The following is a 17,010-nucleotide window of genomic DNA, read 5'->3' as shown; positions in this document are numbered from 1 at the left end:
TGGAGGAGTAGATCTAGAGAACAGGTTGTAGACGACATAGAATTAATAATTTTAGTTAGTTCTAAAAGATTTATTGGAGTAAATACAGAGAAAGATTCAGTAGTAAGTTTAGTAAAGTTATGAGAAGGAAAATTAGAATTAGATGTTCTTAAAGAAGTAATTTTATTTACAAAAAAGTCATGAAACTGTTGAGCAGAGAAAGATGAGTGAGAAGATTTTTTATGTAGAAGTTTAGATAGAACAGACCACCTATTTTTAGATGTTGAAGCAGATGTTATAGAATTTCTAAGAAAAGTAAAGTGTTTAGAGAATAGTAGATATTTATAATTAATCAATTCAGATTCATAGATAGAATAAAGAGAGTTAGATGGATTTAACCTATAGGCTTTCTCCAGTCTTCTAAGACTTTTCTTGGCTACTACACAAGCATAATCAAACCAAGGAGCCTTACGAGAATAGAGCCTATAAGTAAAAGATTTAAGAGGAATAAGCTTATCAAGAATAGAAGTAATGTAGATATTAAAAGCACAGACAAAATCATCAACATCAGAAAATAAGGTGGTATCAAAAATAGGTTCAGTAAGAGATTGAAGAAAAATATCTTTATTAAGAGAAGACCAGCATCTTTTAGAAATAGACATAGATGAATTTGAAGGATGACGAAGATGATAAGGATGACGATGATGAGGAAAATGATGATAATAAAAGTAAGATTAAAATAATAAAAATGATAAACTGTACGGTATATTGTGATGACGATTGGCGACGGACAACGGAGATGATGAGGCCGATAACAATGGCGATTAGATGAAGATGGTGGAAATGATAACGACAATGACGATGGTGAAGATGATGAGAATGATAACAATGGTGATGGTGAAGATGACGACGACGACGGACGGCGATTGTTTTGTGTCGTTAGTGCTAATTCAATTTGCAAGAACCCTAGCAGTAATTGAATAAGAAGCCTCTTTATCAAGGCGTTAATTGTCTAGCTCAATCATCGCCACCGCCACTAGCGTCGTCGTCGTCATCGTTGTCGTCGTCATGGTGGTTGTTATAATGATAATCTTCTTTATCATCATCATTAACATCATGATTGCCATCATCTTCTTCATCTTCATCATTATATTTTATTTATATTTTCATTTCTTCTACGATTATTATTTTCGTCATCTCGTTCGTTATCGCTGCTTATGTTATCATCATCATCGTCATCATCGTCATCATCACTATCATCATCGTCGTCGTCGTCGTTGTCATCATGATTCTGGCATGTGGCGCTATATAAGTTATTCGCCTGACCAAACAATGAAAAGTCCAGTTGATCAAAAGAAATAAAAAGTTTCAATGTTTGACCGGACAAGCGAGAGGATGATTAAAAGAAGGAAGTAAAGGACGAACGAACGAACGAACGAATGAATGATAGAATGAATGAAAAAATAAATGTATGGTTGGATGGGTGAATGAATGAAAGAATGGGGAACGTCTGGTTGAATCGGTAACAAAATAATTGAATGCGTCATAAAATAAGTGAATAAATAAATAAGAAGTTAAATGAATGAATGTACGGAAAATGAATATGCATATGATAGAATAAATATAATTCATTCGTTCGTTCGTTCATTCATTCATTCATTCGTTCGTTCGTTCGTTCATTCATTCATCCATTCATCCATTCATTCATGCATGCATGAACTAACATGTTGCCCATGGTGATTGAATGTCTGTGAGCGGTGATGTTCCGATGGTTATTGGCTGTCGGATCTCAAAGTTCGACTTGTCCTTGTACATAATACCGACCTGTCGATTCGATCGGAACAGTGATGTTTCAGTTCAACGAATCTTTAAATCGAATTTTAGAAAATTAAATATTTTTTTGTCTATTCATTCCTTCTTGTTTGTAAAAATAAATTCATAAAGTTAAATAAAAAAGAAATTTAAATATATGAAGAGAATGAGAGAGAGAGAGAGAGAGAGAGAGAGAGAGAGAGAGAGAGAGAGACAGAGAGGGAGAAAAATAAAAAAGTAGCATTCATTCTTTCCTTTGTTTATAAAAATAAATGTAAACATTCAAATGAAAAAAAAGGAAAAAAGGAAAGAAAGGGAAATAGAGAAAAAGCAAAATAAAAAAAACAACAAACTCCAACAAAAAAATGAAAAAACTTACAAAAGTCGAAATTAAAAAAGAGAAGAAAAACAAACAAACGAGACGAGAAGCACACTTATAAAGCCTCGGAGAAGCCACATTTATTTATTCATTACGTAACTATTGCTTTAATTTCTTCTACCTCAAAATGTAACGGAAACAGAAGCAAGGGATTTCTTCTTTCAAAATGAAAATTTTTTCGCAAGCAAGAAAAAAAGGTCTGTGGAACATAAAATTAGTGAGACATAAAATCCCTTCGAAACATAAAACTTTTCGGACGTAAATTTTTCAAAAAAGCATAAAATTGTTCATTTCCCTGACTGTAGGGCATTTAAAATTTAAATTCGGGCCGGCTTTCAATTCAATTTTTTTCCCTCCTTTCTCTCCCAGGAACAAACCGATAGGGACTAAAAAAACTGCTGTATTTGTTTTGCCCTTTGTATAAAAGAAAAATAATACAATTTTTGTAGGTTTTTATATTGTTTTTTGATGTTTTTGTATGTTTTTTCATATGTTTTTGTATGTTTTGAATGGTTGGATGTACATAGAGAGACATGGAAGAAGTTGAATTGTGTTAAATCAACTTTCATTGCGGTCAAGATGTGGGCGGTCTGATGTGAAGAAAAAGAAAAACACAAAGAAAGGAAGAAAATAAAATGAAGGAAAATTTAATTATGTGAAATAAATAAAAAGAATTATAACAAAATAAAAAATGAATGAATGGACGGATGGCTGAATAAAGGAATAAATGAATGGATGGATTTCGACTGAATGAATGAATGAACGAACGAACGAACGAACGAATGAATGAATGGATAGATGGCTGGCTAAATAAAGAAATGAATGAATGATGGATGGATCAATAAATGAACGAATAAATGGTGAAAACAAATTTGTGTTTTTTAAAGATAGGAAATTCAATTGAACAAAATATTTAATAAACGACAAATCAAAATTTATATTAATAAATGTTGGCGGGAAAGATTTTTTATCACAAGAAATCTTGAGTAAAAATTTTTTAGTCTATTAAGGTGTCATTTTGAAGTTATTAAAATTTTCAATCACAACATCATACACACACACCCGCACACACATTCACACACACAAACTCACCCGCACACACATACACGCACACACAAACACTCGCATACACGCACAAACAGACACACACAAGCACACGAACAAACACACAAAAACACACAAACAGGTACACACAAACAGACACACACATACACGCATAAACACAAAGACACATGCACGCAAACAGACACGCACACACAGACACACATATACACGCAAACAGACAAACACACACAACTCACAAAAACATTTATCGTTGAAAAATAATTTTACGATCCGATAAAACAATTTTTAGGTTTGGATTATGGTTTTAAGATGAAAAAAGGTTGTCGATAAGCACATTTATCAATATTTTTTCAAAAGTTTTGTTTATAATTTTGTTTTTCGTTTTGTTTTTTTGCTTGATTTTTTCCTATTTTTTTTTGTTTTTGAAAAATTTGCTTGGTGTTCCTATTGGGAAATGCTGTCTTTATTCGCGTGTCAGTTTGCATTTTCCAGCTTACTCCACTTTCTTCCAAAATCTTTTCTCTTCAACATTTTTACATTCTTTCATTCGCAAGTTTTGTTTTTAAAATTTAAAAAAGTAAATTTTAAAAAAATTATAATCAAAATCGAACACGTAGATTATGTGTTTAAAAATATGTGCACCAACTACGACTTCTAAGTCGTCCCTGTGGCCATCATGTAAGTGTTTAAGTGGATACATTTGAAGTTAACAGCATCACCAGTTGGATGAATTTTTGACACGGACATTCAACATACAAGAGAATTTTATAATGTTTTCTAAGATTTTGTTTCGCAAATTTCGAAGATTTTTTTGCTGTTCTAGATTAGGGAACATATTGTCGGCCGGCCTACACCTTCTTTATCATCATCACCATCATCGTCGTCATCATCACCATCGTTGTCATCATCACCATCATCATCATCATCGTCGTCATCATCACTATCATCATTATCGTCGTCATTATCACCATCATTTTGATCATTGTAGTTATAGTTATCATCATTAATACCATCACCACTACCATTATAAACATCTCTACCGTGGTCATAAACATCATCATTATGAATTATACCACAATTGAGTTTATTAAAAATTAAAATCATCATCGTTATCATTCCTTTTTTCCGGTGTTACATGATCCAATAGACCACAACCAGCAACACACTCACAAACAGTCACTACAAATACAATCATCGTCATTATCATCATCATCATCATAACCATCAACACGCCATCGTCATCATCATAATTACCACCACGCGCCATCATCATAATCATCATCATCAACACCAACCGTTACAGCGTAGGAAATTTCCACAATTTGTTTTTCTCCACCGATGCCTTCCAAGTCACCAACAGCAGATTCCCCACCTCCTCTACCCCCACCAACACAATCACCATCAATACCACCATAGCAACCAGTACCCCTTACACCATAACAACCACTGCCAGTACCTTCACCACTAATAATGTTGACATCGGTGACATTTGCCAAAATAGCAGACGATGAAAGGTGCGTAGGTGGCAGAGGCGGTATGTGCACGATGTCGTGGTAGTATGCCGTATCTCCCGGGTTCAAAACCCCTCCCGATACCCTGAATACGTCTTTTGTGTATTTCTGACATAGAAACTGCTTCGCCTTTAAATTTTGGTTTGTTTGTTTGGTTTGTTTAACTTGAAAAATAATAAAAATAGAAAAAGTGTTATGAATTTATTTAAAGGCTGGCTGGCTGGGCAATAGGCATAAAGATATATCATTTTTCCTCACAACCGCCTTGTTTCTCTTTTCCTTAATCTGTCCCTCTCTTCTTTCTTTCTCCGTCTGGCTTGTTATGCGTGCGTTTTAGCTGGTTAGCTTGCATGCTTACAAATATGCAAATGTGCCTCTGTAAATTAAGGGAAATACATACATGCATGAATCAGCGCCGGCCAAGGAACAATTTGTACATGATTGAAAGCCTGCTCGCTCGATGGCCATGCTCGCGAATATTACGTAAATGTGTGCATAAATATAAATGAACCCACGCATACGCACACACGCACACACTCACATACATACATACATGTCATACACACACACACACACAAATATGCAGTCCAACATACAGGAATAAATCAACATACAAAAATGTACATGGCCAGAAAAATATTGCATGAATCATACAAAAAACAAACAAAAAACCAAACAATCAACCAAACAAACAAACAACCAAACAAACAAACCACAAACCAACCAACTAACCAACAAACAATACAACGAAACATGTTTGCATTGTTCATAAACAATGCGAACATGACTTACGTCACGTGATGAGACTTTCGATTTTCGCGGGAAATTCCAACGTAGTCGTACTATCTGAACGTTTGAGTGATTGAGTGAGTAAGTGGAGAAAGAAAATGAATGAAGATTTTGTGATTGATTGAATGAATGAAGATTCTGTGAGTGAGTGACTGACTGACTGACTGATTGATTGATTCATTAAATCATTGCATGATTGAAGGAATGTGTGTAAGGATGAAGGAATGTGTGTAAGGATGAAGGAATGATAGATGATTAAATGGCTAAGTCTGAAAATTTGTCACTTAATTCAATTTAAAAATTTAACAATATGCGTGTGCAGCCAAATGAACGAATAAACAGATAGTATGAAGGAAAGAACTCTGGGAATGAATCAAAAAACTTGCCATTCAAGTAAAACTAACAACAAATTATCGTTATTTAGTCAAAGACAATCCTCCATCCGTACAACAAAAACAATAAAAGACAACAAAATCGCCACAAACAACAACAGCCATTCAATATGGAAACTTAAGCAATAAAATTCATCAAAAAATTTTTTCAAAAACTAAAAACTATGAATACACGCACGCACATACACACAACACAAGCAGACACACACACGCACGCGCGCACACACACACAATGCTACATCAAACTTTATTAATGTGTGAATAAAAAAGGTGTTGATGATGGTTTTGCATGGAAATATCTTGAAACCTGATGATGATGATGATAATGATGAGGACGGTTTATAACAACAACAACAACTACTACTACTACAATAACAACAATAACAATGACAACAACAACAACATCAACAACTTGTTTGAGAGCTACGTAGGTAGATCTAATGTATTTATAGCTTAAATTTTCAACGCCTGCCGTTACATTTACATCTTCACCAGGCACGAATCCTGTCTTCTCCAGCTGCAAACTACAAACAAATTTTTCATTTTGTTGATGTTGATGTTGTTGTTGTTGTTGTTGTTTGTTTTTAATTGATTTGTTGATTTTTTGTTGGGGCATTATTTTGTCGACAGTACGGCTATTTTCAATTTTGTCAGCAATTAAAATTGTTTCATTGTTGTCGTTGTTAAGGTTGTTGTGGTTTTTTGTGTTGCTGTAATTTGGGTTGTTGTAGTTAATTTTGTTGTCGTTGTTATTTTTCATGACGCACGTACTGCTACTACTGTCGCTGCTAATATTGGTTTTTGATGAAGTAGTTTGTGCGGAGGTTGTTTCGTGTGTTGAAGGACACTTCGCTGATTTGTGGCTCTTGTCGTCGATAGTATTGGTGGCTGTTGTGGTGGCGCTAGTAGCTGTTGTGGTTGTGTCAGCGCCGTTTTTGTGGCTGCCGTCACCACTTTTAATTGACAATAGTTCTAGTTGAGAGATGTTATTTTTGAGAAAATCTGTGCAAATTTTGCTGTTACTGTTGTTGTTGTAACAATAATGTTTGCTGTTGCTGTCATTGATGTTGTTGTTTCCGTGTTGTTGAAACTTTTTCCTGTGTCGTTGTTTTTTACCAATTTTACTGGAGCCATTTTTTCTATTGGCGCAACAGAATGAGTGGAAGCATAGGCAATTATTGAGAAAGCGAAAACATGCTCTGAAAATAGCGCAACAACAACTACAACTACTACAGCTACTACTTTTATTACCACTATTACTACTTTTACTGCTGCTGCTACTTTTACTGTTGCTGCAACAAATTCTGTAGTTGTTGTTCTCCGTGTTTAGTATTTTTTCACGTGTTAAGTACACTTCATTCTAAGAGAAATTTCATTTTGTGTTGTTGTTGTAATGTTGTTGTTAGTATTGTTGTTGACGTTATTATTTGTTATGATATTGTTGTTGCTGCTGTTGTTGTGATGTTAGTCGATGTATTTTTTTGCAGTCGAAAAATAGATAATAATTAAATTTTTTACCGCAAAATTAAAATTCCAATGATATTTTTTCCAACTTTTGAAGTAAGAAATTTAATTATGGGCAGGAAAAAAATTATAAGAAGTAAAAACTGAATAAAAAGTAATAATAATATTAAAAATAATAATAATAATATTTATAATAATAATAATAATAAAGAAGAAGAATTTTATCAATACTATCATCATTTATACTGATGCTTGTGAAATAGCAACACTCATCTTAGGGCAGATTCGAAAATAAAAAACGCCAAACATTATTATTATTTCTAATATTATTCGTAATTATATTATTGTTATTATTATTGATCATAATTATCAAAATAATTATTTAGAACAGACCTGGGCGAGCGGCACATACTTCAAGTCAAGAACACGAAGGACGATAAAAGAAATACTCTTGACGATTAATTGTTCTTTGCTATCTGCTGCCAGCAACAACAACGAATTTGATTTTTGTTTCTTTGGTTGTTGTTGTTGTTCTTGATGGTGGTGTTGTTGTGGGAGTTTATTAGTTAGATTTTGATGTTGCTTTAGTTGAAGATGTCGTTCTTGTTTATGTTGTTGCTGTTTTGGCTGCGTGGACTGCTGTTGTTGGCAACATTTTTGTTGTCGTTGTTCTTGTTGTCGAAACGTTTGTTGCTGTTGAGCGTTTTTAAAAGCAGGATAGTATACTAGGGTTGTATTTATGGAATAAGATACGTCTATTTCATAGCAGGTTTGTTTGGATCGATACGTTGAAGGCATGTTAGGAGAAAGTTGAAATGAAAAATCAACAAAATAGCAACCGACTTTCAAGTATGTGAGTTGTGTTGTCGTTTCGTTTGTGGTGTTGTTAGTGTTTTTGTTGTTGTTGTGGTTGTTGGTGTCTGTGTCAGCGGTAATGTTTTTGGTTGTTTTTTGTTTATTATACTTGAGTCGATGTAGTTCTTGTTTGTTTCTAGCTCGTTGTTGCTGTTGTTGTTGTAGAACGTGTTGTTGTTGGTGAAATTGTTGGTTTAGAACTTGCGCTGGTAATAACCCTGTTCATTTGAAGAAATTTTAAAACTTTTAATGTAAAAAGTTTTGAGAAAAACTTACCAATTTACTAAAGATAGAACAAAATTTCGTTCGTTTAAAAACGAAGTTTGCATGTTATTCTTGACAACTGATCAGACAAACACATACGATTACAAAAAATTAAATTTAAAAAAAAAGAAAGACTAGAAATATGACAAAAAAAAACAAACAAAAAATCTGAAACAAAATATTTCAAAGTTTTACATTAGCGTGCGGCTTATACTCGGTCACGTGATCAATGACGTCAGGAAGATGGACTGGGGTTATTTAAAAAATTGTTTTCACTTTATAAATCAATTTCCTCCATGGGTCTGTGTTAGAAGTAGCGTGCATATTTATCTTCTAGGCTGTTCTCAACTTTATTTAGAATCGTTCATCAATTGTATTTTGGACAAGTTCTCTAGAAATATTTGTATATTAATGTTCCTCTAACAAATTTTTATTAATAATTTTCGTAAAAAATTAAAATTACCTACAGAAATTAATTGAATATAAAGTATATAACGTTTTTGTGTTTAATATTCATCCTAGGAGTTCATAGTATAATTTTGTATTATCTTTGGTGTGCTTGTATTCATACAAACACAAATACGCATACATTGACACACACATACAAATCACACCTAGATACACACACAGACATATACATGTTTTAGAATTTAGAATTTTGTATTTAGGTATGTGACTGTGAATATGCGTATACGAGATATAAGTGCATTTGTATGTATGTATGAGTGTGTGTGTGTGTGTGTGTGTGTGTGTGCGTGTGTGCGTGTGTGTGCTCGGGTATGTACTTCATTACGCGGCAAAAAGGTTTCATTGTAATACATTGACGCACCGTGCCAAAAAGATGATGGCCGTTTGAATGATGGCGGGGAAGATTAGGAAGAGGAAGATGACGATAGTGATGGTGGTGGTGACGAGGGTGGGTTGTGATTATGATGATGGAGATGATGAGGAAGGAGAGAAGGAGAAAAATTGTAATGAAAGAAAAAACAGTCACGATGATAATGATGATGAAAATGGTGAGCATTAACAGTTTATGTTTCAAATCTGCTAATTAATATAGTCGTATTTATTTATGTTACTTTCATCCTCATCACCATCATCATCATCTTCTTCATTATCATCATCACCATCACTATCACCACTGCTATAGTTATCATTACTATAACTCTGGCTGACGTCATTATACAAAACATTTTTCAGTCTGTTTGCACTGGACAAATATCAGACGATCGTCCGCTATTATTGAATTGAATTCATCTGCATCACATCATCTTCTCACTTGCTCTCTCTTTCTCACATGCACATACACACAAACAAGAACAAGCACACTTACACACAAAAGCAGACAGACTTTCACGCACATAAAACTAAAATTTTTAATAGCGCACACATACAAACACACTTGAAATGATACACACGTTCATATAAACAAGCGCACACACGTGCATAAATTCACACACACACAAATATGAATGTATATATACACACACAGACACACGCACATAAACACATGCAAACACACGCACACAAACAAACACATGTATACATTCAAGTGACTTAAAAAATTTCAAACGTTTCTAACCTCTCAAGTTGTCGGCTGCACCGGTTCTAATAACATTACCAAGACTATCTTCTTTTTCATCATTATCATCATCGCCATCGTGTCTTATATTATCATTATCATCATCGTTGTTGTTGTCATCATCGTCATCGTCGTCGTCATCATCACCATTAATGAACAGTTCCAAACTTTCGTCCACAACTGTATCTGTCCGGTGTCTCACTTTACTCCACTTTTTGCCACGACTGTACTCGCACGACGTGATAACTTCGTCGTCATCGTCATCTTCATCGTCATCATCGGTGCTGTTTTTGTTGCTGTTCTTTTTACGGCGATTGTGGACGATAATTATCTTGCTGGGTTTGTTTGTGGCTGCCACTGTACCTCTGAGTCGAACCGTCAACTCTGTGGTTTGTTTGTATATTTATATGTTTGTTTGTTTGTATGTATGTTTGTTTGTGTTCGTTTATGTATGTTCACGTTTTATGTATGTTCCAAGTCTTTGAAAACAAATCATCGTGATGAATGCATGGATTATCGTTAAGATAAAACAACCTATGTAAACAGAAAGTCAAGTATATGTAGAGCTATGTATTTGTTAAATGCTTGAAGACTAACATGGAGTTAGCCAGCTTATGGCTAGCTAACAAAGGGTTAGCCAACTTAGAGCTAGCTAACATAGGGCTAGCCAACTTGAGACCCCTTTCTCTTCTTCCTTCTCATAATTTCGTGTGATGGCAAATTTTGCGTGGTGAAATTCAACCTTCTAAATGTCAAGTATCTGATAATTTGTGCCACAAAAGCGAACGTCATACATTTCTTTGGCAGGCAGATAAACGCCTATGAAACTTTGTACGTTGTAGGCTGAGACCTCTTTACATTCGAATGCAGTTTCTGTAACAGCAGGACCTAGCGCCTTACCACTAGACCATCTCGTATATGTATTTTTATGTATGTATATATATATATATAGATATATAATCTGACGTGTATACATGTTTGTATGTGTATATGTATTTGTGTTTTATTGTTGCCAGCATTTGAGATTTTATTAAATTTGAGATGGTAGGACCGTGCTACTTTATTACCGACATTTACATTCTTTTGTTGCCGCTGCCTTTTCCTGCTACTGATGATGATGATTGTAGCGATAGTGATGGTGATGATGATAGTGAGGATGATGATGACGATGAGAATGTAGATGATGATGATGATAATGATGATAATACTGGTGTTGTTGGCAAGTATTATGATGTTTTTGGTATTCGGACCAAACAACTGACCAACCGACTGATTGACCAACCAACCGACTAAACAACAATCAATTAATTAATCAATCAATTAACCAACCAACTAAACAACCAACGAACTAACCAACCAAACATCAAACCAATCAGAAATCCAAACTGTACACAAAACTGTTGAAGTGAATACTCATAAGATGAAAAAATGTTTCTTTTTATCACCAAAGAATGACCACAGGGATCATTTTTTATTAAATTGATGAGAATTCTTTGTTGGTTTTGTTTTTTTTGTTTGTTCTTGTTTATTCTTTATTTATTCATTGCTTATTTTTTGTTTATTCTTTGTTTTAACTATTTTTGTTTGTGTTTTTCTGTTATTTATGATTTTTGGTTCATATTTCTTTATGACATTTTTTTACTAACATTTTGTGTTTCTGTTTAATTTTATTACACCTGTAGTTATTCCTATTATGATAATAATTAAGTTCAATTCATTGCTCCAGTTTGTTGTAAAACAGCTACATTTGATAACTTAGTTCACAGAATTGTCAGCTGTGTTAAAAATTTAAATAAATGGATGACAAGCTACAGATTTAAGCTAAACAAGAGTAAAACTCAACTTCTGCTTGTCGAAACCTGGCAACAAATCGCAAATGATTCGTGTCAACTCCATTGACAAATCTGGATAAGCTATCCAGTTTTGTTCTTCTGTCAATAATCGGAGAATCACGTTCGATCAAAATATGTGTATGGATAATCATGTCAAAAAGTTGTACAAGGAATGTTCATTTCAACTTGGAAGGCTCAGACAGATCAAAAATTCGCTTGATAAGGATACATTGAAATGTCTAGTTCATGCGTTTAATCATTATAAGCTAGCAACTATAATAGTGTTTTCTATGGTACTTACAAACAAAATCATATGCCAACTACAATCAATTTAAAATCTAGCAGATAAAATTAAAGATTAAAGCAGGTGGATTAAAGTTTGTCCATGGGGTCATAGTTTATAGAACCTGCACCGACTGACTGTTAGGCAAAGAATCAAATTCAAAATTGCCACCATGGTATTTAAACGTTTGAATAGTCTCAGTCCGAGGGAGAAGTGTTTGCACTGGTTTACACCTGCTCAACGTTTTTAGGTACGTTTAGATTGTCAGGATCATCTATCGGTACCAAAAACACAATTGGTTGTAGGAAAAAGGAATTTTTCCGTCACTGGTTCAAGAGTTTGGAATAATTTACCATGCCACTTTCGTCAGCCTCGATTAACTTTTTTACAATTCCGTAAAGAACCAGAAACTCATCTTTTTTATAAATTAAACCGCATGATTTAAGCAGCGTTTTTGAGAAGTTTTAAAAGGCGCTAGAATATAAATTCTCTCTACTGATCCATCCAAATTCATCTATCGGTACCAAAAACACAATTGGTTGTAGGAAAAAGGAATTTTTCCGTCACTTGCCGGATCCCGCCTGGCTGGCCGCGGTTTTCGTCACGCCGCTCCGTATGTCTGGAATGCGTTACCTCCTGAGTTAAGACAATGTTCCTCGTTGAGTCTTTTTAACACGGGCTCCGGGCGCCTCTGAAGCAGCTGTGCAAATGGGCGCTTCATAAATGTTTATATTATTATAATTATTATTATTATTACTACTTATAATAATACATACATACATACAATCAGTGTCATTCATCATGTTTTGGTTTTTACATACATACAAACATACATACATACTTACATACGTACGTACAAACAACTGACATACACAATGCTGTAACAATGGGCGCCTGTCTGCTTTTGATGCAAGTGCGAATGCATTGATGACAATTATGTCTAGCTGGATACGACGCTTGCATTTTTGAACAGATGATTATGATACAGATGATGATACTGATAATGATACAGATGATGGTACTGGTGATGATACACATGGTGATACTGATGATGATACAGTAGGATATGATGATAATGAGATCAACGAAAATTAAACTTATAATGATGTTGATGACGATGACGCTGATACTAACGATGACGCTAATACTTATACTGATGATGGTGCATACACACATTCACTCACTCAGACACACATAACCACACACGCATATACACTCACATATATATATATACATACATACATGCAGACACACACACACATATATATATATATATATATATATATGTATTGATAATATTAAATATTAATTATTAATATACTTAAATATGGCTTCCCGTATCCAATAAAAGTAAAATCGCTTGGGCGAACATCTTTTGGCGCCAAAACTTAAAAAAAAGCCGCCTGAAGATCTGAAAATTTGTTTATGAGATTCCTTTTCTTTTCTTTTCTGAAACTTTTCTTTTCTGCTTTTCTGCCAATGAATCGTTATAAATAATTTCACAGAATCATTTTAAAATTACGATTCCTAAAAATGTTTAGATTATTTTTGCCGCAATCAAACAAAAACTGTAGGCTTTTATGGATATACTTTTAATCGCAGCTAAATTGATAATAAAAATTATAAATAATAGTAGTAGTAATAATAATAATAATAATAAAAAGAGAAATAATATTAATAATAAAAAGCGGATAACATATTTACGACATCAGTAATTTGTGTTATGGAGACGGGTGCCTTTTGTTTATTGAGCTATAACTCCTCAACAAAATGAAAATGTAACTATGTAAGGTTTGCACATCTCTCTCTCTCTCTCTCTCTCCCTCTTTCTCTTCCCATCTCTCTCTCTCTCTCTCTCTCTTGATAGATTTTACGTGCTATTTCGACGAAATGCGAAAATAAAATATTATTGCAGTTCTCAAAATATCTGCTTAGAGCTGCATGATACGGATGCTTACGTTTGGGATTTTTCGGTTGCTAATTATAGATTTGTGCGTCAGTGTGGATATATACATATAGGCGTGTGTGTGTTTGTATTTGTATATAGATATACATATTTGCACGTGTGTGTGTTGTGTTATTTAAGTGTGTACCTGGACGTGTTTACGTGTGCATTTATAAATTTGAAGTTATGCTATTTCTTATTTCTTTACTTGTTTCAAATTTTTTGCATGCGTATTACGTTTGCACTGCTATAAATACGACTTTTGTCTCCAAATATGACGTTTTTCATTGAATATGGAGGAAGAAACTGCTTAAAAATGCCTGCATGTGATGTGACACGCAAATGTGTTTGATGTGCCAGCATAATGCGTACGATGATGCGTTTCTTATACACATACACGCTGGATGTTTTGTAGGCGGTAGCACTGGATAACTTACAAGAAAAGAAGAAGAAGAAGAGAGAGAGAGAGAAAAAGAAAGAGAGAGAGAGAAAAAAAAGAAAAAGAGAATGAACAATAGTCATAAATTACAGTTTGATAAATTTTGAATTTGCATGTGTGGGCTTCTGAGAATAATTGTTGGGCTGATAGTGTATTTATTATGTTTGAGTGCATGCATGCTCAAATTAGTGCTTCAGATACTTTTATTGCTCGCTGCACCCAGCAATTCTCAATTTAAATTTAAATAATCACTGTCCTAACGCTGCTGAGGTCGTTGTTGTTGATGCTGCTGTCGTCATGTTGTTGACACGTTGTTGTTATGTTGTTGTCGTCATGCTGTTGTTGATGCTGTTGTTGTTTTGGAGTTGTTTATGATGCTAACGTCATTGAAGCATTCGTTAATGTGATTTAATAGTATGGAGATAAATTTATTTCTTTAGCTTTTCATTATTTTTTTATTTGTTTTTTCTAGGAATAAGACCGGCAAACGCATTTATTGCCAAATCATTAACATCAATTAAAAAACTTCAAGGGAAACAACAACAACAACAAAATTTTTTAAACAATTGAAACAGCAACAAAAAAGAACAAACTACACAAAAGCAAAACAATAAAAATGAAGCAAAACAAAACAAAACAACACTGAACATTTAAGAACAAATTAGGTATTTCCTTCTTCAAAAAATTCTCTTTTTAGACTAATTGGCGCAGATGCAATAACATTAATTTTCTACAAAGCTGCACCAATTCCACCCATCCATCCATCCATCCATCCATCCATCCATCCGTCCATCCATCCATCCATCCATCCATCCATCCATCCACCCACCCACCTACCCACCCACCCACCCATCCATCCACACAAACATTCAGCATGGTCCTTATTTATGTGCCTGCCCATTTAGTCATTCATCAAAGGATTTATCGGCAAATGAACGCACATACACACACACAAAATACACACACTCACACAAACACACACACACACACACACAATAAACTCACACACACACAATGCACAAACATACATGGAAATATCATACAGAGAGAAAATCTAACATTTCTCGATATACAAACATACAATCCAAAATATACATAATCTACCTTCATAAATTTTCAAACAAATATCATACGAAAAAACCGAGCAAAATATACAAAAAACTGAAAAAAAACAATTTTTTGTATTTGCTTACATACTTACAAATAAAAAATGTATTCAAATATATTGGCACAAGCAGTCTTATATCAATGTTTTGCGAAATGTACACTTACACATACTATTAAAACACACATGCACACATTACACACACACAACAAACACACACACATACATACACACACACAAACACGCATATACACACTTCCGCATACATATACACGCATACATACACATATGCATACGTACACTTGAACATACACACACACACACAAGTACGCTTTTTTTACACACACTCACATATTCGCACACAAGCACAGACATTTACACACACACATTCATTCACACAGACATACAAACAAACACATAAACATACATAAGTATTTCCAGATTTAAGCCAGTGCACAAACGCGTAAACTCTTGCAAGTTGGAGAATGATTGAAAGAAAATAAGCCGAAGGAAGTAAAACAACAACAACAACAACATCAATATCAACAGCAACAACAAAACAAAATACTACTACATTTCTCAACCAAAGCATTGACCACAAACACAACAACAAAACAGCAAGTAATGCTGCTGCATCTACTACTACTACCATAACAACAACAAGTACAACAGCAACTACTACTATTACTACCACTACTACTACATTAACTAGAGCAACAACAAAACAAGATAAACGAAAATATCCCAAACAGCTTCTAAAAGTTAATGAATAAGTAATGAATTGGCCTAATACGCTACAACATAGTGCTAACAATTGCGTTTGAATTAAAGTAATTCTCCATACGCACGTACATATCCGTGTTTGTATTTCTATGTACAGTTCGTATTTGTTCGCCTCTGTGTATTTTTATGTATGTACGCATATTGAAAAAATTCCATATTTTTCTATATATATATATATATATATATATATATATATTGTTGGTAATAGACCATAATTTTTACAATATTCTATAAATTCTACCGAATGTTTGGCGTTAACATGTTTGTAGTTCGTTTTTTCGATTTTTCTCACATACGGTAGAATTTATGGAATATATATACATGGTCGCCTATAAAGTTCATCCAGTTAAACTTGCTTGGTCTCTAAGCCAGAATGTTATTCGAACTTTCTTTTTGTTTATGTTATGTTCTGGTAAATAAAAAGAATTTTTAATTGAAAAAAAATATATGTATATTCATTTGCTTATTCGCACACATACAAAATGTACAGAGAAAGGCACATTAGTTTAGTTGTGCAAATGATAAAAAATA

At 33.8% G+C, this 17,010-nt stretch overlaps 1 protein-coding gene across 1 annotated transcript in view; it reads right to left on the bottom strand.

Moving 5' to 3' along the window:
• HELRODRAFT_170968 (hypothetical protein) overlaps positions 1 to 10,884 on the bottom strand; it is a gene marked incomplete at both ends in the record, with an annotated part of 13,014 nt that extends 2,130 nt beyond the window's left edge. The window contains 10 exons of the mRNA XM_009016781.1: positions 1,704 to 1,803; positions 2,471 to 2,584; positions 4,531 to 4,875; positions 5,539 to 5,592; positions 6,340 to 7,287; positions 7,785 to 7,904; positions 8,235 to 8,396; positions 8,706 to 8,758; positions 10,093 to 10,474; positions 10,765 to 10,884. Coding sequence (XP_009015029.1) covers positions 1,704 to 1,803; positions 2,471 to 2,584; positions 4,531 to 4,875; positions 5,539 to 5,592; positions 6,340 to 7,287; positions 7,785 to 7,904; positions 8,235 to 8,396; positions 8,706 to 8,758; positions 10,093 to 10,474; positions 10,765 to 10,884 — 2,398 coding nt within the window. The remainder of the gene's footprint in view (positions 1 to 1,703; positions 1,804 to 2,470; positions 2,585 to 4,530; positions 4,876 to 5,538; positions 5,593 to 6,339; positions 7,288 to 7,784; positions 7,905 to 8,234; positions 8,397 to 8,705; positions 8,759 to 10,092; positions 10,475 to 10,764) is intronic.
• Positions 10,885 to 17,010: the final 6,126 nt, after the last annotated feature.

The sequence above is a fragment of the Helobdella robusta genome (genome assembly GCF_000326865.2).
Source record: "Helobdella robusta unplaced genomic scaffold HELROscaffold_19, whole genome shotgun sequence".
Classification (NCBI taxonomy): Eukaryota; Metazoa; Annelida; class Clitellata; order Rhynchobdellida; family Glossiphoniidae; genus Helobdella; species Helobdella robusta.
This window is presented reverse-complemented; position numbering and strand designations above follow the sequence as displayed.